Source organism: Schistocerca piceifrons, chromosome 5 (genome assembly GCF_021461385.2).
Source record: "Schistocerca piceifrons isolate TAMUIC-IGC-003096 chromosome 5, iqSchPice1.1, whole genome shotgun sequence".
Lineage (NCBI taxonomy): Eukaryota > Metazoa > Arthropoda > Insecta > Orthoptera > Acrididae > Schistocerca > Schistocerca piceifrons.
The window spans coordinates 481,116,574-481,143,605 of record NC_060142.1 but is presented as its reverse complement, the minus strand read 5'-3'; the positions used below and the strand labels follow the sequence as shown (position 1 = coordinate 481,143,605).

Genomic DNA, 27,032 nt, shown 5'->3' with positions numbered 1-27,032 from the left:
GTGCCTGTCTGTGACATTTTTTGGAATTCTTTTTGCTAATGCTCTAGTTTGTCATGACCTTTTGCCTCTGATTCTCCCCCTGTTATGATATCATCAGTGCAAACCAAAGCATTTTGTAGTATGGCCCTTTCTCTTTACTACTTTAATATCTTCATTCATTAAAATGAAGATGAGAAATGTTGACAAGCTATTACATTGTTGAACTTCACTTTAAATGTTAAAACAAATAGATCCTCTTTGTTAGATCTGCATATAGCTCTCAGTGTTCTGATATAGTTATATTATTCGGAATATAAGGTCGTGTGGTACATCTCTGTGCCTCAAACATTCCACTGTGTGCATCTGTGGTAGATGATTATACAACTTCTCAGTATATGACTATAATTTGGTTGTTTCAGTGGCACTAACATTATTCCTGGCAGGAGACTCAATCTTTTCAAGTTAATTCCGCCATACAAATGATTGGAAAAAAGTCTAAGATGGTTCTGATGAGCTATCCTGTCCTCAAATACTGGTAGATGAATGTTATCAAGCCATTACATGCTATGTTAAAAATGATATATGTCAAAAAAGATATGTATATACACTCCACATTATTTGACTACTAATTGGGATTTATATACGAGGCATAATTTTAGGCATTACCTCAAAAAATAATGTTACATGATTGATGTTTTTGTTTGTGGTACATGTCTGCAATCCTGGTACAAACTGAAATCCCCCCCATCACAATTCCATTGCATACTACAAGAGGAACCAAAACAAAATGGTACAGACCAGTGATAAAGTAGTCTATTTTTGAGTAATTTGCTTTCTGCATTTGTAGAGAATCACTGCTGTAAGAATCCATGCTGAGTTTATGGAAGTGCACAGCAACAATGCACTGTCACATGACATGTTAAGATAGTGCAAGTGCTTCCATTGCAGACAGAAAAATCTGAATGAACAAAGAATGAAGTGGCAGACTCTCTCTCCATGTAAAATTGGGAATTGCAAGAGAAGTGGAGGCCCTGGTGCTCAAAGACTGATCAAAAATACTGAAGCAATAGCATAAAATTGAAAACTGGTCGTGGATCAGTTTCCAACATAAACGATATTTTGGCCATGGAAAAAATCACTGCCTGCTGGGTTCCTCTACCATTCACACAAACTCAAAGAGCTCACTGAACTGAGGCAGTAATGGAAATATTGCAGCAGTGTCAGGCTGATCCATATGAGTTCTTTAGCTGCCTAATCTCCACAGATGGGTGCTGGGTGAATCACTAAGACCCAGAGACAAAAGAACCTATCAAGCAATGTAAATGTGTGGATTCAGTACCACTGAAAAGGATGAAGACTCACCCATCGTCAGGCTGGGTGATGGTGATATTTTTTGATACTGGCATGGTGTGGTGTAACAGATTGTGGTTGTAAGGGGCAAACTGTAAGAGCAACATGCTACTGAAATCTGAAGACCTTATGAAAGGCTCTCCACAAAATGTCCCAGCCTGCTGATTCTGCACAGGACATGGTTACACATGCTGCTTCTGTGGGCTGTCAAATTTTGCCTCCCTCCCCATCCCCTCTTGTTTTCTCCTAGCATGATATCCAGTTGCTTTTTTCTTGTTCTTCAAATGAAGAAATCATTGCATGGCAAGCATTTCCAGAATGAGCCTGAGGTAATTTCGAGGAGGAACATATCCCGAACATCCAAAATGTAGATGGTATGACGAAAGTTTCTGCCAAATCATCCATCATTGGGAAAAATGTATTGTGATGAACAGTGAAAATGTAGGGGAAAACTAACAATGTTTCTTGGTCACAGCATGATGTCTTTTTTGATAATTAAAACTTTATTGTGACTACTCCTCATTGATCTCATAACAAATTCAGTTTGTTTTCAGTGCCAAAGGTTATCATAAGCCTTGTTAAAATTCATGTTAATTTCCTTTGTGAATCCTTCTATCAGGCAATGTAATCCTCAAAAGGCAGCGACTAAGATAAATGTTCAGCAGAGCAAACTGGATACTGCTAAACCAACTATACCGTTTGGAAAATGAGACAGAATCCAGGACCGAGTAGATTGTGTTATAAATGCAATCCACTATGCCATTAAATTTTTTATTGCATAGTCAATCTGCAGTTTGGTCAGGTGTGCAGCAGAGTTCTTCTTTAGATGCCGATCATCCGCAGAGAACCTCACAGACTTTAGGGTTTTATTTATGAGCCGTCATATGTTAGCTTTAAATATGAACATTGGTAGGTTACTTTACAGTGACTGTTACTGATATTGAATGAAACAACAAGTTTAGTTTCTAGACACCATCTTTATTTACAGAGTGTGACTGTTTATATGTGATGTATTACATCAGAGAAAGGAGTCAGTGACCACAGGAAACAGTGCCACAGGCTATTCTAAAGTTGTAACACATAACACACATCAATTAATACAGCTAAATCCACCTGATAATGGAGGTTTAAAACTTTGAAATGCGTGAAAATACAACAGTAAACTTGTTGTTTCATTTGATATCACATTTTAGGTTTGCTATGGCAAACCAGGTCAGCTACTACAGAGAAAGACTGTAGACTTTTGTTATTTGAATTATAGTGTAATTTGTTGATGATCTACTGCAAGCTGTGTTTCATTCAGTTTCTCATTTTTTATTGAAACTACATTAAGGTGAATTCTAATTCCTAACAAACAGTTACTGCAAGTTACAGGTAGTATCTCTGATATGAACCTAATGTCAACTCTGACTCAGGTACTTACATCCAAAACAATCACAGCTGAAATATTTTAGTGAATGCATAGACACTGGTTCTTACTTATGCAAATGTTTCTAAACTGAACTCAGCCAATAATCCACAAAAACATGATCTAAAACTTGATAACCAGATATATTCGTAACTCTCTTATAAATTTAGTGTTACCTCTAACAAAATCCAATCAGCCCAAATTGTAGATGGTGTTCATTTTAGTGCTCTGACTGACTGTTTCTTGTTACTTTACGGTACAGGATTGGTCACATTCCAATTATTAGTTGAAAATTAATATTACCTCAATATAAAAATATAATTAAAGTGCAATACTGGGATTAAATATTCCAAACTGTGCACTACATCACAGCATCAGCAAAAGATACATGTACACCTTGAGAAACCCTAAAGTAACACTCCATTGTTCAAATCCCTATGCACCGTTTCCTTGACATGATGACAGATCTCTATGTAAAGTTATCCTTCCAATGAATTTTGACAATTTATTGCAATTAATGACTGATATCTCATTTATCTTCTTGAGCCATGAAAAGGGCCTCAGGCCAAAGAAAAACTGCTTTGTATCTTCAAAGGGCATGACAGTGCCACAAAACCATCACTGTTGGCACAGATTTAATTATATTAGCTGACGGTGGTTTGAATACAATCCGGGGACTGAATGAAAATTTCGACATACAACACAATCTGTAGAGGAGCAGTGTGTCTGAACACCATGTAGAGATGGGCATGGAGGAAAACACAACGTGACCATTGCGGATGACTGAACCAACTCAGCAAGTGAAACCCAGAACATGGTGCTACCCAAGAGCAGCGTCTGAATATGACAATGCCAGCAGAAGAATTACCAGGCCAGGCTTATTGCCACTGGCAGGCAAACATCTGGGTCAGTGGCTCTGTCTATGCCATGCTTCGCATGCTCCCTCTGTGACGGCATTTTGCTCCATTCCACTGTGATAACCTTGCCATCTCATCTGCATCCATCTCCATTGGTAGGGATACTAAACCATGTTTATCCACATAACTGATATGTATAAGAAATCCTTCATCTGCTGGCAAGTGGGGGAAGGATGGTGCTAGTTGAAATTCCATGGTATTTGCATGGTAGTTCCGGGAGCTATCTCCATTGGCATGCTATTCTGCGGTTGAAGGTAGGACAGCAGAGGATGCAGTGTGGATGACAGTGGATGGGCATGCTGCCGTAATTGAGAGCCTCCCACCAGAACAATGCAATGACCAACCCATTTACCCAGGTGACTTGGAAATGGTGGCAACAGCCAGGGAATTTTACAGTTATCGACCACTAACGGTTACGTGCCTCCCACAAAACAGCCCGCAAAGTCAATTTGCAGCCAGACTCAAGGTTATTCTGAAACTGGCCAAGGAAATAAATTGATGCCATGACAGTCTAGTTCTGTGCATGGGCCCCACAAACCTGCGCAAGATGTTCAATATGGCAGTTGATCACTGATCAGTAGAAGGTGCCCCCACACCAAAGCCTTCATACAATACGTACCCTAGTGTGATGCATGCTGCAGTAGTACCATGAGAGGATACAATGCCAGAGGGATGACAACTTGACAGCACAGCTTCTCAGTGGCAAGCATGAGGACTCACTGGGTGATGTTGAGATGATCCCACAGCAGAAAAAAAACGTATGCAACACCATATCTGTTCCGGAAGGAACGCACTTGGACTATCCTGTACTGCGGAAACGATTTTCTGGAAAATGTCCTTAATCAACTGCTCCAGATATCATTGATAAATTCCTGACACAGATGAAGTTCCAAAAGACAAGCTGTTTAACTGTGAAAGTCCAAAAGGGGTTGAGCACTAAGAAATTCTGAGGAATAGTGTACAACAGCAAATGCAGGTAAACATAACACAAGTTGATGCATGAAAAATACTGGTCCCCTGACAACTTTGCCAACGTGTACTCTGGCTTCAGAACTGGATGTGAGTCCATGACACATTGATGTTGAGTGTCTGTTTAAAATTGCCACAGAGGTATACAGAGATGTCTGGCTTTCGAATTACCACCAAAGAGATGGCCAACTAGGGTGAGTGCACAATATTTATATATTGCTGACAGCTTAAGGGAGATGTGTGCTTCAAAATTATCTGCCTGACCCAAATTATTCTCAGACAGCTGGTCTTATGACTGTGGCAAAGAGTCCAAATCTGTGTCACGAAATGTGCTTTCTCAACTATCGGGAAACCAAAAACAGAAAAGTTGTTGAAGCCAAAAATATGTTGTGCCAATGGTGAATTAAGCATTCACATCACCGTTAAATTTTTCTTAGTCTCTTCATTAGTTTCAAAAGCTTTGAGAGGTGTAAGATTTACAAAATACTTTTTGTACTTATTTTGATTATTACGTTGTTGGCTGCAGTTCTTGCATCTAGAAGTAGATTCTTGAGGCTGAAATTTCTTAAACTTTGTACATTTCAGTTGATCTGATAATTGATGAAGTAGTTTCTGTTTCTATGACTTTTTTAATTTTACCCAATGTTCTAAGTCACAGTGTCTTTACAATTTCCACTTCCATAAAAACAATAATTACATTGTTAGTGCCGAAATTAAAAACATGTCAGATTCCGTCAGAAGCATGCCCACTACTACCTACATCCTGCAATACTAACAATATTCCAGAGAGTTTACAAAACAAAAGAGTTTACAAACTTTCTTGACAAAAGAAGAATCTTCACCAAGTTATATCATTATTTTGTAAATGAATCCAGAAATAAATTTAATAATTAGCATTAGATTGTGCAGTTCATATTACGAATTTTAAGTATGCCACATATTTCATAATTTCAAATATTTCTAAAGGAAAAGTAATTTTAGCTGTATCAATTCTAACAAATTAATTTCTTTTTATATATTTTAGCCCAAAATATAACACATTGTATGCAAAATCAAATGAAATTCATTTAGCTAAACGGCTGAGATAGTGTTCACCTATACAAGAATCGAAAGTATATTTGGTATCGACTATTTCTATATAAAAAAAAGGTAATGGTAGAGGAAGATGTCCCATTACACCCCTCAAAGGAATGCACTGTTAACTATAAAACACAACATGGTGTAGTGGCCATTTCAATTCAGGGTAGCCAAAAAACCTGTATGTATCTAACTTAATAAGGCTGAATGTTGCTTCTGTGTGTGCCTGAAACTCAATTGGTCACCTATCCACAGTCACTGTAAGCAGAAAATGCTGGGGCAATGCTTGTGGGGCTTTGGAGACATTTTCTGAGTTGAGGGAAAACACTGCAGTTTCCAACAAGTATCCCGTGGCTGCCGACTATCACAAACCATTGCACGTGGCCTATTTTGTGGCATACCCCACACATCGTGTCTACGTACTTGAAATCCTGTTGAATATGCACCATGTGACAATCGAGGCATGATCACCGGCTAGAGCGGAAATGGGTGCAGAGAAGAAACCGCTGAGAACATGAAAAAGTCACACGTGGGGTTTGTGACACTGCAACTGAATCGAATCTACTGAGCCTGACACAGGCAAAGACGGGCAGTTCCGAAATGTCACTGCATTTGAATCATCAGTGGCATCAACACACGGTAGTTCAGCAGAAAGCAAGGCCACTTGGCTCAGCACGTGGAGCATGAGGAGGGGTGGGGGGTGCGGGCTGTTTACTATGCACATCTAACTTAACCTACTACCAATTGTTGGCAGTAACGTCCTTCACCTGTGCTGGAAGTTGAATGTGAGTCTGTAGTCATAGCAACTTCTTCTAACGAAAGATCAGACAACGCCAATGCCTTAGTTTGGATCTTGGGTTTAGGTGTTAATCACAGTCATGTACCTAATTAGGGAGTCCACATTTAAGGTAGCACATTGGGGACACTCAGACACTTAAGTTAGAGACCCTGTAGGTCAGCGATCCATGGCACATATGACTGCTTAGGGTGCTTGTAGTGCTGGTTACACTGTAACTGGGCCACCACCACATGGGTTTGATGGACAAAGAACCTCAAGATTATGTTTCTCAGGCTCAGTAGAGGACTTCAAATTCTGCACAGTTCCATACAGTGTGGCACTGCTGGACAATAACAAGGCATCCTTATCAACTAGATCGATGATAGGCCATAACCTGCAGTGCAACAAGAACTAGTGCAGGTAATTCTCCCGCCTTTACATAGGCTCATCAAAATCATTGAACAGTGTTCTCAGAGGCAGTGAGGAAGGTGACTTTCCTGCAGGTGCCTGGGCCACCATCAGCGCGAAATGAGTACAGAGCAGTTTTCTTTGAGCAGTTCCTGTATCTGCTCCTGCTGCAGCTTTTGTTGCTGCTTATGGAGGTCAACTTTTCCTGCGAGCATAGCAAAAATGCCATTCCTTGGTGACCACAGTTTACCACTTTGAAAAGGAAGAACATTGCACACGTAAGAACGTCTGACATCACCACTTTTGTATCTGCAAAGGGTGTGACATTGCTGGGAAACCATCACTGTCAGCACAAGTGTTACTATATTCATTGACAGTGGCTCGACTGCAAGCCAGGGAGCATAACTCCAGAAGAGGAATGAAAAACACATTGTAGGAGTCAAGCTATAAGGGAGCAGAGAGTCCAAACACCATGTAGACACGAGCACACGGAAAAACACAACGCAACCAGCGCGAATGCCTGAAGTAATTCAGCACTGCTCAAGACCCAGGTCTGAGTATGTTGATGCCAGTGGAGGAACTGCTGGGCCAGGCCTATTGCCACTGGCAAGTAAACAACTGGATCAGTGGCTCTGCCCATGCCATTCTTAGTGCATGCCGCCTGTAACAGCATTCTGCACTAACCTGCTGTGATAGCCATGCCAGCTCATTCATATCTATCTCATGTCCACTGGAAGGGACACTAAACACTGTTTATCCACATCCCTGACATGTATAAAAAGATCCCTGTTGAAAATGCTATTCATGTAATAAATGGATTTCTTTAAGTGATTCACCTTCATTCTTACTGTCAATAATTACTTTTAGAAAACATCATTCTAGTGTTTTATTTCTTAGAATGTGACTTTGATGTTCTTTCAGCATGACTGATTAATGGTGTGCTGAACACAGAAAAGCACACCATTAAATTTCAATCATTTTCTCGTGACCTCCTTAACAGTTCTGTCTTTTTTTCTTCTCACCGTTTTTCATTAAAGATGTTCTTGTGTTTCACGTCTCACTTTGTTGTGACTTCCTGACACACAATTGCAATCCATGTATTGACACTATTGTGCTAAACTTGTCATCAGCATTCTATCCATGGCTATATTATGAATACTTCTCTCCCACAGCATACACTACTCATCCTGCCCCACGTAGTCAAGCAGTCCACACTCCATGATGATTTGCTCTGACAATACAACTGTCTGTAGTCTTATACTTCGTTGTTTCACTTCTTCATCTTTCCAGGTATGTTGCATATTGTCTGTAACTAGATGTATATTGCACCATACCTTTTAGATGGGTGGATATTCCCCATCGGCAATTTTTCTGCAAGGAAAACATCTTTTCCAGAGTTGCTTGTACCCCATCCTTCTTTCTCATTCTCTCATGAAAATATTTCTAACTTCTAATTTGATGTCAACACAGTCACCCACATGGTTATTGACTCTCTGTCTGTGCCATCTTCGAAGCCAGCACACTTCTCCTCTATATCCAGACAATGGTTGAACACTACTTCCAAATCATCCACCAATTGAGGGGACGCAGTCGTTAGTACACTGAACTCCCTCTCCCTCTCCCTCTCCCTCTCCCTTTCCCTCTCCCTCTCCCTCTCCCTCTCCCTCTCCCTCTCCCTCTCCCTCCCTCTCCCCCCCCCCATTCTTTTTAAACAGGCAATACAGGCAAACTATGGATGTTGTATTCATACAGCATTGTGGTACGGGTAACACGAAGGGAATATCAAATATTTGTCGACAACACCACTGTGTTAATGGTTTTACCTATGCCATGTTTCTAAAGCACAATGATTTTATTTGAACAACTTTCTGCCATAGTTTCATCAAAATTTGTAACAGTACAGCAATACTAACATCTGCCCCTATAGCTGGGCAGTCACCACGGCTAACTGCCATGTGAAGGATCTGGGTATGAGTCCCGGCACTGACATGGATTTTTCTTTGGTGGGAGGACTAGAACAGTTTGTGCTCAGCCTCACGATGCCAGTTGAGAAGCTACTTGACCAAACCATATCGTCACTAGGTTACAAAAATTGACGACAGCCAGAAGAGCAGTGTGCTGACCTCACAGCCCTCCACTGAAGCCACTGGCAGGGGATGACACGGTGGTCAGTCAGTGCCGATGGGCCCACTTGGGCCTGTGAACGATGTTTATTTTACACCAGTACTAGCACAGAAAGTTGTTCCCCACTTCATCACCTGAGGAGGGACCGATGACCATAGCAGTCTGGTCCCTTTAATCCCTCAATCCAAACCAAACCATCACCTGAGGATGTGATGAAATTGGTTGTAGCTTAAGAAATGCACCTAAAGCAACAGCTGTGGTTGTTTTCTTAACATCCATCATTTATTAGACTGATAGTTTGGTCATATTCGTACTTGTCAGTACCTGAGTTTTAACTAGGTTTGGAATTATTACGTTATTCTTGATACCTGAGGATATTTCATCTGTCTCAAATATCTCACATGTCAGGTGTGTCCTACCAAGGACCTCAATAACCTGAGGGAATGTCATCTATTCCAGAGCTGTGTTTTGGCTTGGGGTCTTGCAGTGCTCTGTCAAATTCTTCCTGCAGTAGCCATCTGTTCCACTTTCCAGCCCTCTTTTCTGCACCTTGTATATTGACTTGCGCCATCTGAACTACCAATATACATGCATGTGCTCCTCTTTTCTCCAAAGGCCTCTTTAATTTTCCTATAGGCAATATCTGTCTTTCCTATAATCGTGCATGCATCTGCAGCTTTGTATTTCTACTCTAGCCATTCCTGATTATCGCTTTGTACTTCTTCCAGTCTCATTTTTTAGATGTCTGTGTTCTCTTTTGCCTGCTTCATTTGCTGCACTTTTATATTTTACACTTCTGTTAATCAAAAGCAATATCTGTTACATCAATATGGACTGAGAACTATTATTATCCCACGGGCTTAGTCTGTACTTGATGAAATCACAAGTCAATTTTTTTCAGTAGTATGCAGAAGCATTACCAAGATAATTTTTGTTACATGTAATATGAACAGAGAGGATAATAAAAAATTAAATTATAGTAGGAACAAAATCAACAATTCATAAAATTCACTTTGTATAATTTTTTCCAATAATATTCACAATTGTTTCTCTTATAAAAAACAACTATTTAATTTCAGTCCACTACATGAAGCAAACATAATTTACTGACTCACTCTGATACGCTTTTTTCACATTTCACACAACACTGTCTTCTTGCTGTGCGTTCCACAGACATGTTCACGGCAGTGAGAGTAAGTAACAGTTGATTTTCCCAACTCATTGTACTTGTTCTTTTTAGATGCAGCTTATTGGCAGGATAGATGGCACTCTCCACATGTTCCTTCTCTGCTCTTGATGGTGAAGGTTCCATAGTGCAGCTAAGCTTCCATTGTGTGATGCTTCCATTGCTATTATTACTGGCTTTTGAAGCCCATACAAATTTTGAGCCTGTTTACCTACATAAGGCCTTGTTAGTTCAAGACCTAAGTTAGTGACAGAATCTCTTCCATGATTTAGCAAATTCTTTTTCCAATCTGGAAAGTTGAGGAGGAAGATTGAATATTATTTATTGCTGCTATATCAGTGAGTGTATAGAAGAGGGACATAGGCTATCTAATTGCTTCTCTCATCGTGCTGTAATATCTTGCCATGTGCTGTATGATGTCCATGCCTCCATTTGTAGAATTATAAGAAAGATTTATGTTAGTCATTTTTTCAATCTTCACTAATGACCCATTCTGAGTGATAAGTCAAAAGCATCAACAGCAGTTGCTCTGGTTCCTCAAGGGCTAGTGTTGATGCAAGAGTAACTGGTGGCCTCTTTATCCGAGGGTCAGTATGCAAAGATGGATGAGCGTGACACTGCGGCCAGTTGTAGTCCTCAGCTCTTCAGATACATGTTGTCTGTCTGACTGCAGGGCACTAACAAGTGTGAGGTGAAAATCATTGCATAGAAACTCAACAAGCTCCATAGAAACATAGTACTGATATGTGGTTACACTGCAACCTCATTTCTCAGTGGGTTTTGTTAGTCTCTTTACAATATTGATTTGTCCCATTAGATGCTGTGCCTTTCCAGACTTTCCTGTGTAGACATCCATGCTGATCGTATATCAGACAGCATTCTAATTAGAATGCCATATTTTCCAGATTTTTCTTTTAGAAATATCTGAAGTGGGTAGCAACAATGAATCAAAGACAACATCTCATCCACTGTGCCGTGTAGACTAGTAATGAAATACAATGGAAATGAAGAATTCAAGCTTTCTAAAATTTCCCTCATTAAAGCCAACTTGTCAGTCTGGTGATGAATTTCTGATGTATCATTATCATCAAACATCATTTAATCATTTCAAAAAATCGGGTCCGACTCATTGATCTATAGTACACTTGTCGGCCTTGAAGCATGCACCATAAATCTTTGGCAGGTATCTTATTTTCATGATTTGAATCCATGATTAGTAAGAGTCCTAATAACAAAATAACTCTTCATCGGTGTGTTGAATACCTTGTCAAGAAGCCTCTTCATTTGAGTGTATTTTTTATGAGATTCATAAAATGAGGTGTAAAAAAGAGCTTTATAGCCTCTCTTGGAGACTCAGTTTTTCCTTGTTGTCTTAGCCCTGTTCTTTCTCAAACTGTTTTGAACAGAATGCTGATATTCTTGAGATGGTTCTATAACATACTTGCGTCCACTTTTGGCAATGAATTTATCACTATTGGTATTAGTATCTGGTGGGTTGGGCTGAACCTCATCTTCATTCTCAGATGGTGGATCAGTTCCAGTTTCTTCCACAGTACCAACCACTTTACTTTCATGTAATCTATAATTGATATTTTTCAAGCACTCTTTCAATAGAACTATCATGAAAATGTTGTCTATTTATGTTACCTATACACCAGAAGCAGAAACAATGAAAATAAAAACATTTGACATCATAAAAATATGTTTGAAGACAACAGTGCAAAAGTTCATTTCATTTTAAATATTTAAAACCAAGTCACAACCACCTGAAATCTTTCCTCGGTATTATCAATTTGGGGTGGGGGTGGGGAATTCCAAGGCCCAGTATGAATAAAATCAAATAAATGAATTTTAATTTATTTTAATTAACAGATTGTATAATCACTCAGTTGTAAATACAGTGCTTTGATTTCAAGTTCATATGTCAAAGGACGTGGATACAACATATAAATACTGAATCAGCTGCCCAGCGAAGCCCTCCCTTTAGTAATGCTAGGGTTAATGCATCTAGCAGTAGGCAGGCATAACTGAACTTTTGTGAAACTCATCAGTAAAGATGACTTTGCTGGAATTCTCCCCTAATAATGCTTATTTAATTGGCAAGAGATAGGAGCTCTATTCAAAAATGTCCAGAACTTTGTCCACAAAACTTTTCTACACTTACCTTGTACTATCTGTGATGACCTCAACCCACAGAAAAAATAATTATCTAAATCTGAACTGTGAAGTCATCCAAAATTCTAGTTGGAAAACCACACTCTGTTATACGAGGTGCGGCTAGAAAAAAACTGGACTGATGCTGGAAAAAACATTTATTTACAATTATTTACAATTTCATGTTATCTCCTTCAATGTACTCTCCTCCTCGGTCTCTACACCGCTCCGTACGAATTTTCCACTGTTCATAGCAATGCTGCAGATCATTTTCGGTAAGTCCATACATTACTTCCGTCGCTTTTTCTTTTACTGCTTCAACAGTCTCAAATCTAGTTCCTTTCAAAGCTGACTTGACTTTAGGGAAAAGAAAAAAGTCACAGGGGGCCAAATCAGGTGAGTTGGGTGGATGATCTAAGATGGGAATGTTGTGTTTTGCCAAAAACGTCTTCACTGACAACGCACTGTGAGCTGGGGCATTGTCTTGGTGAAGGATCCATGACTTTTTTCTCCACAAATCGTTCCGTTTTCTCCGTACTCGCTCACGTAGGGTAGCCAGGACGCTAATGTAGTAATGCTGATTCACTGTTTGTCCCTCTGGTACCCAATCCATGTGCACAATCCCTTTGATGTCAAAAAAAAAAAAACAATCATCATTGCTTTGAATTTTGATTTTGACATTCGTGCTTTTTTTTGTCGTGGAGAACCAGGAGTTTTCCAATGCATTGATTGGCTTTTAGTTTCGGGATCGTAAGTAAAAAACCACGATTCATCGCAAGTAATAACATTTTGTAAGAAGGTGGGATCACTTTCAATGTTTTCCAGGATGTCAGAACAAATCATTCTTCGGCGTTCCTTCTGTTCAATTGTGAGACACTTTGGAACCATTTTTGAACACACTTTGTTCATGTTGAAACTTTCATGAAGAATCTGCCTAACACTTTCCTTGTCAACTCCTGTTAACTCAGACACTGCTCTGATTGTTAAACGGCGATCTTGTCGAACAAGTTTACTGATTTTTTCAATGTTTGCATCAGTTTTTGCTGACAATGGTCTGCCAGTGCAAGTGTCATCACTGGTGTCTTCGCGGCCATCTTTAAATCGTTTAAACCACTCAAACACTTGTGTTCGCGATAAACAATCATCGCCGTACACTTGTCGTAACATTACAAACGTTTCACTTGCAGATTTTCCTAGTTTGAAACAAAATTTGATGTTAACACGCTGTTCTTTCTGTACACTCAACATTTTCCGACGCACAGACAAAACGTCAACTACTTAAAACAGATGCCACGGGCAGACTGAGTGCAGGAGGCAGATGAAACTCGAGCAGTAGGCGGAGCGAGAGTCACGTGACAGGCCACGCGACTTTCAGCCTTATTGCATTCGTTTTATTGTTTCACCAGTACTAGTCCGGTTTTTTTCTAGCCACACCTCGTACTTCTCAATTGGTCACGATCCCACTTTGTTTATGAACTGGAAACTCTAATATTCACGAGAAACTGCTCTGAAATTAACCTGAACCGACAAAATTGTGTATATATTCTCTGAAACTTCAAAGGAATTAGAAAAAGTGACAAAATTTCGTGAATCACACACAATACTGTTAACAATCGCATGAACACTGGGGGGTTTCACCATACATCCACCTACTTTTGAGTATAACCAGTGTCTCTTAATACTACGACTCGTAGCAATACAATATCAAAAAACTTTTATTACTGGGTAAAGAGTCACTACGTGATTTGACAGCTGACATTTATAATTCCCGCTCACGTCAGGAAAAGCACCAATACGGGAATAGCAGCTTTTACATTATTGGTCAGAACGCAAGCAATTATGGCAGTCGCCGTAATTTTCGCGCGAAGCCATATTTCGTGACAAAATACTCTTATTAGTTACTGTCATATATCTAGTCTCATAACAATACATAAAACTACATAAAATAACTACAATAATTTTGACATGCAAGGAGAATTAGTCCTAATGAGAGGAAGAAGTTTATATTTACTGGTGTTTCAACAATGACTACCAGACAGCTTTTAATTGACTGATTGTAATTTTATTTTCGTTAGCAGAAAGCAAACAAACTAAACAAAGAATTTAATTAAACAGAGTCTGTAATTCTTATACTTTTAATAGAGAAAGAAAGTTTCTAGGTCAGGAGATAGCGTTCAGCCAAATCCATTAACTTTTTGTTGCATGCGAAGCGTTGCGTTAGGCAGCACGATGTCGGCGGGTTACGATGATGAGAGCAGGATACAGACAGTTCCGCTGGTTAATCTTCTCCGGCAAAACACAAATAAAGTTCCAGCACAGCTGTATCATTAACCCTGTGGTGATTAAAAAACCACAAGATGCCAGTATACGAACGTTGTTGACATGTCCTCTCTTTCAAAGTACATGACGTAGACATCGCTCGTTTTTACACTTTATGCACTGTCTGTGACGCTATCGTCCATAATTACACGGTTCGTCACATTCATATAGTCTTAGCCACAAATACACAGTTCATAGAATTGTTCATGTATGTGAAGCACACCGTAAACAATGTCCACTCTGTTCTCGCATTTCAAACTTCGACAATGTCACTGAAAGCCATTTATATTGCACAGTTAATTAGTCTTCACTTTCATGGCTTGATAGAATGTGATATACAACAGTTCCACCACCCAAAACCAATACCAGCAAAAATCATTCGAATAAAGGCACAGTTCGTGTCGGCCACAACAAAGTAATGTTAGCGGCACTTTCACAGTCCGGTTTATTTGCTCTTAAAGTTCGCTGGTGATGGCATTACATACTGCAGTGGTAAAGAGAATTAACAATCTGATAGTTCGGTATCACTGTCCATACAATTACGTATGCTTTTCATGGAACACAGTACTATTTTTCCCGCGCACGCTTCACAGACACACCATCCACCATCCCCTCTACTACGCAACAACCTTTCAACTCTCGATATCACTATTGCTGTCCCCTGTCTGTAGATGTTATATCATTATCGTAAATTACATAAACCTTTATAAATGTTATTGACTGCATTTTTCACAATTAATAATATTCCAAAAGAGAACTTTAGAAACTTTACCTCAGGTACAAAGCAAGAAACATATTTATCCATTGGCAAACAAAATAATCACAATTACATCTTTACATTTAAAAACCACAGTAGAATGTTACATAATCACAATTAGAAATGCCCATATGAACAAAAGAAAAAGAATAGAAATCCAAAGAAAATCACGAAAAAAAATTTTATATGCATAATTAGCAATGCCTTCACATATCGTCGGGGTCCCCTTTGAAATACTCTCCTCCACTGTTGATACTCTGCTCCCAACACCATTTCCACTCCTGAAAGCAGTCTTGGTACACCTCTTGTTGGATTGCGTGAAGTGCCATGTACGAGTTTGCTTTTATCTCATCTGTCATTGCATATCTTCTTCCTGTCAATGGGGTTTTCAACTTTGGAAATAGAAAATGTTCTGCAGGGGCCAGGTCTCTCATTTGCACAATCCAAAAGCTCTTCACACATTGTGAGGCGAAGGTCTTTCTGATCTTGATTCATGAGTCATGGAATGAACTAGGTGGCAACATGATGCATTCCAAGATGCCATGTCAGGATTTCATGACATGATCCTACTGGAATATTACATCCTCCTGCAATCTCTGTCAGTCAGGCTTCATGTGACACACACGATTTCATTGATGTTCCTGATATGAGTGTTGTCGGTAGGTGTTGAAGGGCGTTCTGAACAAGGGTTGTCTTTAACTTCCATCTGGCCATTTTTAAACCATGTGAACCACTCGAAACGCTGAGTATAGCTTAAGCACTCATGACCGTAGGCTTTCTGCATCATTTGGTATGTCTCTGTCATGGTTTTCTTGAGTTTCATGCAAAATTTAATGTAGACAGACCTTGTAAATCAGACACAAGACCGAGCGAGGTGGCGCAGTGGTTAGCACACTGGACTCGCATTCGGGAGGACGACGGTTCAATCCCGTCTCCGGCCATCCTGATCTAGGTTTTCCGTGATTTCCCTAAATCGCTTCAGGCAAATGCCGGGATGGTTCCTTTGAAAGGGCACGGCCGATTTCCTTCCCCATCCTTCCCTCACCCGAGCTTGCGCTCCGTCTCTAATGACCTCGTTGTCGACGGGACGTTAAACACTAATCTCCTCCTCCTCCTCAGACCCAAGAACAAAAAATTTATGTCACTGGGATTATTATTATTATTATTATTATTATTATTATTACAAAATAACAATTTTTATAGTTTCATGCATTCAAGGCCCATTTTAGAATGATGTTAACCATATTGTCTCATTAATTTCCTATGTTGGATATTTATTGTTGTTAAATATGTCTATTTCACCTACTTTCTTTCCCTTTTCTTTTTCCCACCCTTCCCTCCTTTTTTACTGCTGTTCATCAGCAGTTCGACTGTGTGTGTGTGTGTGTGTGTGTATGTGTGTGTGTGTGTAGTAACATTTTGACAGAGACCTCTTTTTCTCTGTTTCCAATTACATGTAACAAAACATGAACATTTCTGGATTTTTTTTTTAAGGTAGAGAAAATGTGAGCCATCCACCATGGTTTGACCCATTGTTTGCATTGGCAACACTGCAACTAGATCTTCCAGATGGCAAGGCTTCTCAGCTTGCACATTGTTTGCAGCATCTTGAATTTTTGAAAAATGTGTATTCAACAGATAACTTGAAGAAAATTGTGCATTTCATTTTGGCTTTATCCAACTCAAGACCACCACAAAAGGAAGATTTTGTAAGCTATTACATGTTTTTCTACTTATATTTTACTTTTAAGAAATCTGTGTGTCTATTTTGCACCAATTATTTTGACATTTGTTTATGTTCCAGAAACAACTCATATTATAGATTTTTTTGCACAAAATTTTTCAGATGAATTCTTTGAACATAGTAGAACACATTACCTTAACTATTACATGCTGAACATACAGTTTAATATTTTCCATACATTTAGAATGTCTGTTTTGTTTTTGACAAATGTAGCTCAGCACAGATAGCTATTTTGTATTGGCTTTAGACAGGAATTGCTGCCTATCTGCTATTCATAGAAAATACTTAAAATTTACAAAACTATTGTATTTACTATTTTTATTTTAAGTTAATATATTCTTAATGTACTTGAAAATGATATATATTGATATATGACTCTTCAAGCTTTCCTGGTGGATATGTCATAAATAGTCATTAAGAATTTGCTGTTGGATGACGTTCTGCAAATTTCACAATATTTCTGTAGAGTGACTGTCTGATATCTTCAGGTGATTGAGCCTTGCTGGTGGCTAGGTACGTCCTTATATACAGAACACATGCACGAAGAATGGGCAGGGATGGAAATCACGCAAACACAATGATTTGCAGGTAGAAAGGCAATACTCAACTGCTCTCTGTGAAAATTACAGAGCAGCCGACCTGCACGTGTTCTGTACACTATGTTTACTAAAGCAGACAGATGCTACCCACTAAAAAACCGTATGAGACCAAAGTTGTGACAGGATTGTTATCCAAAAATCTTGATTATCTCATTGTGATTTAATAGAAGCCTCTGCAGGGTTCCAGGCTGTGCTCAGTTGAAATCCCATGTTCCCGTTGATAAGATTATCAGCTGTACAGGTATGTATTGCTTCCTTAAAGACGCAATCCCAGAAAGATAGATGCCGGGGATAAAACTTCTGTTTTTTCATAAATCCTGTGATGCAAAAAGGCCTAAGTGATAGGTGTCCTCGTATCTTCATTCTGCTCCATGGACTGAAATCGCATGGGCCTGAATGCATTATGTATCTGCCTCTTAGAAGAACCGTTTTGTCAAAGCACTTTCTTAAAATATTGCATCTCACTCAGCACACTTTCAAGAGCAGATACCACATGCGCTCTATGAACTAACATACATAATGCACTACTGCATTGTGTGGCATGATGGTAGCTTGTGGCCTTCAAATGTAGACCTGTATGCGTTGGCTTGTGGTAGATGCTGTGTCATAAGGTTCCATCTGTTTTCCTTCATACCAAAACAGGAAGAAAAGTTAAAGTGGCCACACCACAAATGTGTCATCCACATACTGAAGAAAACAAGAGGGTTTGAGAGTGGCTGTCTATAGTGCTTTTTCTTCAAAGTCCACATAAAATAATTGGCCACCATGGGGGACAGAGGGCTTCCCACAGCAACAGTGTCCACCTGTTCAAAATATTGGGCATGAAATAAAAAATATGTTGAAGTAAACACGTGTTTAGACAGTGTCACTGTGTCCTGCTGAAACTTGTTGCTACTGAGCTCTAGAATGTCTTGCAAGGGCACCTTTGTAAATAAAGACATAACATCAAAACTTGCTAAGAGATCCAATGATTGCAATCTAAGGGTTTTCAGGTGACCTATGGAATCCTCAGAGTTTTGAACATGGTGGTCGCCCTTGCCTATGAGAGCTTCAAATAGTGATGTCAGATATTTAGCAACCAAATAAATAAGTGCTCCTACCTCATTTACAGTGGGATGGAGAGGCAGCCCATTCTTTTCGGTCTTGGATAGGCCACACAATCGAGGAGCAACTGCAACCTGCTGACGCAGACCCTTGGTGACTTGCACTGGATTCGAGCCCTTCCTGATGAGTTCCAGGGTCTGTCTCTGGATTATATGTGTCGGATCACTTTTTAATTTACTGTACGCAAGATCGCCGAGCAGTTTGTATACCTTGCCATCATATTCCACGTGTGAGACAAGCACAATAGCATTTCTTTGTCAGCAGGTTAGATGACAATGTCTTGGTCCTCTCTCAATTCTCCTAGCGCATTTCTTTCAGCTGAAGTGACGTTAAAGTTGGACCTCTTAGTGGAGCTCAAGTCAAGATGCGGCATGTGTCATGCCAAATCTCTTTGGCAGCATCCTTAGGAAGTTTCAAAACAGCTTGTTCTATTCCACTAATCACACGTCAGATGGGAATGGTCCCTAGAGTAGGTGCGAAATTCAGACCCTTCTCTAGCACCAAAACTGCAGCATTGTCCTGGGTTTTCTCCATGAAATTAAACATGGTACATCTTCTTGGCGTGTCTTCTTGCATTTGGGCTTCCAATTCGGATCGTATTTTCTCATTTGACGAACCTTAGCTTGTTGTTCAGTCCAGTCTGCCAGTGCGCAACCGCTGCTATCTACCCAGTTCCAGGATACCGCTGAAAGGTTCTCTGAAATCTTCAAATGGAGTGATAGTTGTTGTCTGTACACCAACCACAATTCCTGGTGCATGTAGCACACCCTTTCTCTCACAAGAATTGCACTCACCCGTCGATTAATTCTAATGGCAGTCACAGAGATTATGTAATGTTGAAATTTAACAAATGTGGGAATGGTTTGCTTGTCGCGGTATGTCAGTAAAAGTGCAGGAGTGTTAACAGTCTGCTTCTCTTCAGACATAACTTGTCAAACTCACATATGTTCTTCATCATATCTCCCCCGTAAAGGTACCAGATGTGACTCTTCAAGCTTTCCTGGTGAATATGTTGTAAATAGTCTACTCGGGTTTGCCACTGGATGACATTATGCAAATTCCACAATATTTACTCAGAACAACTATCCGACGTCTTCAGTTGGTAGAACCTTACTGGTGGCCAGGTACAAGTGACAGTATCCACACGTCAGTGCTGCTGTAAAAAGGACACATGCACAAAGAATGTACAGGTGCGGAAATCACATATGTGCAATGATTTGCATATAGATGGTGCCATACTCAAAAGCTCTCTGCCAAAAATCACAGAGCAGCCATCCTGCATGTGAGCTGTGCACTATGTTTACTAACAATATGGCCAGACATTACTCACTGAAAAACCATACTAGACCAATTTTATGATGGGTCTGTTATCAAAAAATCTTCATTTTTCTCATCCTGATTTAACTGGAACCAATGCTGGCTTCCAGGGTGTGCTCAGTTGAGATCCCACATCCCTGTTGATGGGATTATCAGCTGTACGGATATGTATTGCTTTCTTAATGATGCAATCCCAGAAAGACAATGCCACTGCACATAGACGAGGAATCTTATACAGACAAAAAAAAAAAAGTTTCCTCCGGCCAAGATCGTCCTTAACTGAACCCACCAGGTTCCTCAGTTTTCTAGATGGTCAAAAAAACCTGCTTAATGTCATATTTTCTAAGGACTCTGATTGTACTGAACTACAAGCTAAGGTTCATCAAATGACAAAATATGATTGACTCAAAGCCCAGATGCAAGAAGACATGCCAAGAATACAAAGACGTACCATGTTTAATCTCCCGGAGAAGACTTTGGATGAAGCTCCAGTTTCTGTGCTAGAGGAGCGTCTGGATTTCGCACCTACACTGTGGACCATTCCCAGCAGATATGTGATTAGTAGAATAGAACAAGCTGTTTTGAAATTTCCTAAGAATGCTGCTGAAGAGATTTGGCATGAAACATGCCACATCTTGACTTGAACTCCATCTGAGAAGTCCAACTTTAATGTCACCTCAGCTGAAAGAAATGCTCTATGAGAATTGAGAAGGGACCAAGACATTGTCATCTTACCTGCTGACAATGGAAATACTGCTGTGCTTCTCTCACGCATGGAATATGATGGCAAGGTATACAAACTGTTTGATGATCGTGCATACAGTAAATTAAAAAGTGATCCGATCGGTAGAATCCAGAGAAAGACCTCCGATTTCATCAGGAAGGACTCAATTCCAGCACAAGTCACCAAGGGTCTGCGTCAACAGGTTGCAGTTCCTCCTCAATTGTGTGGCCTATTTAAGATCCATAAGAATGGACTGCCTCTCCATCCCACTGTAAATGAAGTAGGAGCACTTATTTATTTTGTTGCTAAATATCTGACATCACTATTGGGAGCTCCCATAGGCAAGGGTGACCACCATGTTTGAAACTCTGAGGATTCCATAGATCATCTGAAATCTTTTAGATTGCAATTCTTTAAGTTTTGGTGTTATGTCTTTATTTACAATGGTGCCCTTGCAGGACTCTGTAGAGCTCAGTAGCAACTAGTATGAGGAGGACATAGTGATATTATTTAAACATGTGCTTACTTCAACATATTTCTTATTTCATGTCCAATATTTTGAACAGGTGGACGGCATTGCCATGGGAAGCCCTCTGTCTCCCATGGTGGCCAACTATTTTATGGTGGATTTTGAAGAAAAAGCTCTACAGACAGCCACTCCCAAACCCTCGTTTTCTGCAGTATGTGGACGACGCATTTGTGGTGTGGCCACATGGACTTGGTACTCCACCTACATTTCTTCAGCATTTAAATTCCCTCCAACCAAATATAAACGTCACAATGGAAATGGAAAAAGATGGTACTTTACCTTTTCTTGCTGTTTTGGTATGAAGGAAAACAGATGGAACCTTACGACACAGCATCTACTGCAAGCCAACGCATACAGATCTACATTTGAAGGCCACAAGCTACCATCATCCCACACAAAGCAGTAGTGCATTATGTATGTTAGTTCATAGAGCGCTTGTGGTATCTGCTCTGGAAAGTGTGCTGAGTGAGATGCAATGTTTTAAGAAAGTGCTGTGACAAAACGGTTCTTCTGAGAGACAGATACATAATGCATTCAGGCCCATGCGATTTCAGTCCATGGAGCAGAATGAAGATACAAATACACCTATCACTTAGGCCTTTTTACTGTATTTTGGTGCCATGCCATCAAGAATTGGAAGAGTCCTCAGAAGAAATGACATTAAGTGTGTGTTTTGACCATCTGCAAAACTAAGGAACCTGTTTGGTTCGGTTAAGGATGATTTTGGCATGAGGAAACATGGTGTGTATAAGATTTCTTGTCAATGTGGAGTTGCATATATAGATCACACATGTCACACAGTACAAGAACTCTGCGATGAACATCAGCACCATGCATGCCTACACCAACAGGAGAAGTCACAAATTGCAGATCACTGTCTGAATACAGGACATCACATGATTTATGAAAAGACAGAAGTTTTATCCCTGGCATCATCTTTCTGGGATTGCATTGTTAAGGAAACAATACATATCCATACAGCTGTTAATCTCATCAATAGGGATTCAGGATTTCAACTGAGCACAGCCTGGAACCCTGGATTGGCTGCAATTAAATCAGGATAAGGAGAGCAAAATTTTTCAATAGCATATTTGTCATAACATTGGTCTAGTGTGATATTTTTAGTGAGTAATGTCTGTCCACACTGTTAGTAAATATAGTGTACAGCACACACACAGGAGGGCCGCTTTGCGATTTTCGATAGAGGGCATTTGAGTATAGCACCACCTATCTGCAAATCATTGCACATGCATGATTTCCATGCCTGCACATTCTTTGCATGTGTGTTCTATATTCAGGGGCTTCCACTTGCAGATGCCTTCAGTCATACCTAGCCACCAGGAAGGTTCACCTCCTGAAGATGTCGGACATTTGCTCCGAGGAAATATTATGGAATTCGCACATCATTTTCTGGCAAACCTGTGAAGACTATTTACATTACATTGATATAATTTACATGTTATAAGAGAATGATATTCTTTAACCTAAAGATGCGGATTGCAAAAGTTTTTTGTTATGTATGTATTTGACTGAAAAAATGAATGGAACAGTGCAGTGTTTAAAATTTTTATATATAATAGCTTTAATAAGATTCCCAGATGAAGACCATTTCTACATGGGGAACTAAGGAATATACAAGGGAAAACCGTCGTTGACAGGAAGAACCTCAGGCTCTATGGCACAGGATTCGCAGTACACAGGACAATCACAAACACCTAATGAAAGAATCAGCACACTGACAATTAACACTGCAAACAGGGTGCAGGGCATACGTGATCATAGAGCACACGCACCAACAAATGACCACAACAGGAAGGACCCAGACATCATTGAGGACTTTTGGACAGTAAAGGAGGAGACAATCAAGAAAATACCTACACACCAAGCTAAAATTATTCTAGGAGACTTCAGCACAAAACTACGGAAAGAACAAAAATACAGACACATTACAGGAATATACACACCACACCGTGACACAAACCTAAACGTTAGACACCTGATAGAATTCTGCGAGACCCATGACCTCAAAGTCATGTCAATGAACTTCAAGAAACCCATACAATAATTAACCACGTGGAAAGTCCCAAACGGCAAGAGAGAATTACAGATTTACCATGTCGTAATACAAAGAGAAGCACAGAGGGAAACGCAGTACATCAACACACGAAAGGGCCTTTTAGACTTGGATCACCACCTACTGCAGGTAAAGACACGCCTAATCCCTAAGAGGAAACAACAGAAAACTAATCATTAGACCAGATCCAGAATATCTAACACTCAACCAAGAGAAAAAAAAACTGGAGAAAATTAAGATAGGAACAACGCAAAACTGGGAACAGCTATCAGGAAAGCTTCAGGAAGCCATGAAATTAGCAGTAGCACTGAGAACCAAGAAACACCACTGGTGGAACCACACATGTGACCTATCAATCAAAAGTGAATCAACACATGGAAGAAGTTCAATAGCAGCAAGATATCAGAAAACTGGCAAGAATTTCTCAAAACACAGAAACAGGCAAGTAAAATCATCCGTAAAGAAAAACGAAACTACGACAAACAGAAACTAGAAGAGACAGAAGTAGACACGGAACAACACTTGGAATTTCTACAGGGCGTTCAGAGAAAACATAATGAAATACCAAATACTGAACCTGAAGTACTTCAAGAAACTCCTAAACGCAGAATCACCAACAGACAAACTGGACACGGAGGAACCCGCACCAAACCCAGGTAGCAATTGATAGAAGAAGTTAGAGAAATCATCAAGAACCTCAAGAACAATAGAGCACCAGGAGAGGGTGGAGTCATTGCGGAATTCTGGAAGCTGCAAGACTCGGATCTCACAGAATACATACACAACATCATGAAACAGATATGGGGAACAGAAGAGATACCGAAATAATGGTGCACAGCACTAATACACCCTCTACACAAGAAAGGGGATAAGTCGGACCCAAACAACTATAGGGGCATCTCACTGTTACCCATCACATATAAGATACTTTCGAATGTATTGCTAAATAGTTTAGAGAAGCAAACCGATCACCTGATTGGAGAATACCAGGCTAGGTTTCATAAACACAGGTCTTGTGCTGAACAGATATAGAACCTTAAGATGATACTGCAATACAAACAGAACATAACCATGACCTCCATTGACTTCAAGAAGGCGTGTGACTCAATAGACAGAGAAACCCTCTTTAAAATCCTGAGAGTACAGAGTAAGTAGGAAGACATTAACCATAATTCAGCAAACACTAACAAACATGACATCTAAAGTGAAGTTCTGTGGAGAGCTCTCAGAACAAGAGTCAGACTGGGTGATGGCCTCTCGCCATTGGTATTCAACATAGTACTGGACAGGATAGTGAAGGACTGGGAAAAGACACAGAAAGGAGTCCTATTAGGAAAAGTAAGAGTCAAGTGCCTAGCGTTCACAGACGATTTAGTCATCGAAACGGCACGAGAAATAGAAACAACAAGAGCCATAGAAGAACTACACAAAATCACAGCCACGACCGGACTACAGATATCATACGAGAAAATACAGTTCATGAGCACCCAAAAACACCCATCACTACACACAAAATGTGGGACAATACACTGAACAGAAAATTTCAAGTATCTAGGAGAAACAATACAGATTACAGGAAGAAATAAGGTATTTGATGAAGAGAAAAGAGCGAAACTAGAGAAGGCCTACGAACTGACTTGGAATCACTGTAATCTGAAAGCTATCTCTCAAAAGGCCAAACTACAACACTACGAGATGGTGGTGCTACCAGAAGCATTATACGCGGCTGAGCCCTAAGTAGTACAAGGACAGACACAAATCAAGCAGATAGAAAAGTTCGAATGAAAAATACTTGGGGAAATATTCAGGGTGATGCAGAAAGACAGAGTATGGATAAAGAGACCAGCTGAAGAACTATATGAACACACAGAGAAAATAACAGACCATATCAGGAAACGAAGACTACAGTTTTAAGGACATCCCAGTAGAATGGCACCACATAGAATAACAAGACAGATCTTGGATTGGGTTAGCACAAGAAAAAACAACAAATGGACGAATGAAGTAAGAATTGTCATGGAACAACTCAACATGGCACAGGAAACAATACAAAACAAAACTCTCATTAGGAACCTGACCAGAAGAAACAAACTACAAGAGACACCATACAACAAATGAAGACAATGGACCAAACAGAGATGACAAAAACACAGCTAGAGGATGAAGGAACACTGTTCGAACAGGAAAGAAGAGAAGCTGAAGAGAACACAGGACCTAAAGTGGACCGAAGAATGGAAGCAGAAACACAGCACACGAATGAAGTAAGTTGGGGCAGAACGTAAAGAGAAAACAACAGGGAAACGGACATGATGTTTAGTCTAAATGCACTCTTCAAGGGCATAACACAAATAAAAATAATAATAATAATAACAGTTTTAATAAATTGTGTGAGATAAATCTTCATTCTCATAACAATTGTAACATTTTCTTCATGATACTATGCTAGTCAACAGCCGTTTTGAAATAAGAGTGTGAGAGAGAAACAAAATAACTTGCATTTTGTCTAGAATACCTTGGTGGATAGCAGTATCCAGAGCTTCAACTAATTTTCCTCCTTATGTTTTATGTTCATGTAGCCCATAGTGCGAACTATCTATGTGAGAAAATTTCTGTGTTGGAGAAAAAATGTTCCTGTCATTAGGGGAATAGTTTACTCTGTCATGTGACTGGAATGTTGTCAGACCATGTATTGGCTGTTGGGCTGCCATATTAAAACTGTGTGCTGGATCGAGGCTTGAACTTGGGACCTTTGCCTTTTGTGGGCAAGTACTCTACCAACTGACTTACCAAAGCAATGTAGGAGATGAGGTACTTGCGGAGGAAAGTAGGAGACGAGGTATTGATGGAAGTTAAGCTGTGAGGATGGATCATGAGTCGTGCTTGGGTAGCTCAGTCAGTAGAGCACTTGCCCGCAAGGGCAAAGGTCTCAAGTTCAAGTCATGGTCTGGCACACAGCTTTAATTTGCTGGGAAGTTTCATATTAGTCATATTTCACTGCAGAGTGAAAATTTTGTTCTGGAAACGTTCCCCAGGCTGTGACTGAGCCACGTCTCCGCAGTATCCTTTTTCCAGAAGTGCTAGTCTTACAAGTTTCGCAGGAGAGCTTCTATAAAGTTTCGAAGGTAGGAGATGAGGTACTGGCAGAAATAAAGTTGTGAGGATGGGTTGTGAGTCATACTTGGGTAGCTCAGTCAGTAGATCACTTGCCTGCAAAAGGCAGAAGTCTTGAAGTCTTACTTTAGAGTCTCGCTCTGGCACACAGTTTTAATCTGGCAGGAAGTTTCATATCAGTGCACACTCTGCTGCAGAGTGGAAATTTGATTCTGGAAGTCATGTTTTATCAGTGTGTTTAATCATTTAGAGCATCAAACACATGGGACATTCATTTCTGAGGCCATGCAATACACGTGGGTAATTCACTGGTGATAATGTCAAAAGTGTCCTATGAGAACATTGATTTGGTGGGGCACACTCCAGCTCCATAGTCGGCTTTCATGGGCAACAACTTGTTGATG

General features: G+C 39.9%; 1 protein-coding gene across 1 annotated transcript in view; it reads left to right on the top strand.

The window, feature by feature from the left end:
* The window catches only part of LOC124799271 (gamma-tubulin complex component 6), a 243,404-nt gene that overhangs the window by 31,906 nt on the left and 184,466 nt on the right, over nucleotides 1–27,032 (top strand). Inside the window, exon 3 of the mRNA XM_047262836.1 lies at nucleotides 16,921–17,135. Coding sequence (XP_047118792.1) covers nucleotides 16,921–17,135 — 215 coding nt within the window. The remainder of the gene's footprint in view (nucleotides 1–16,920; nucleotides 17,136–27,032) is intronic.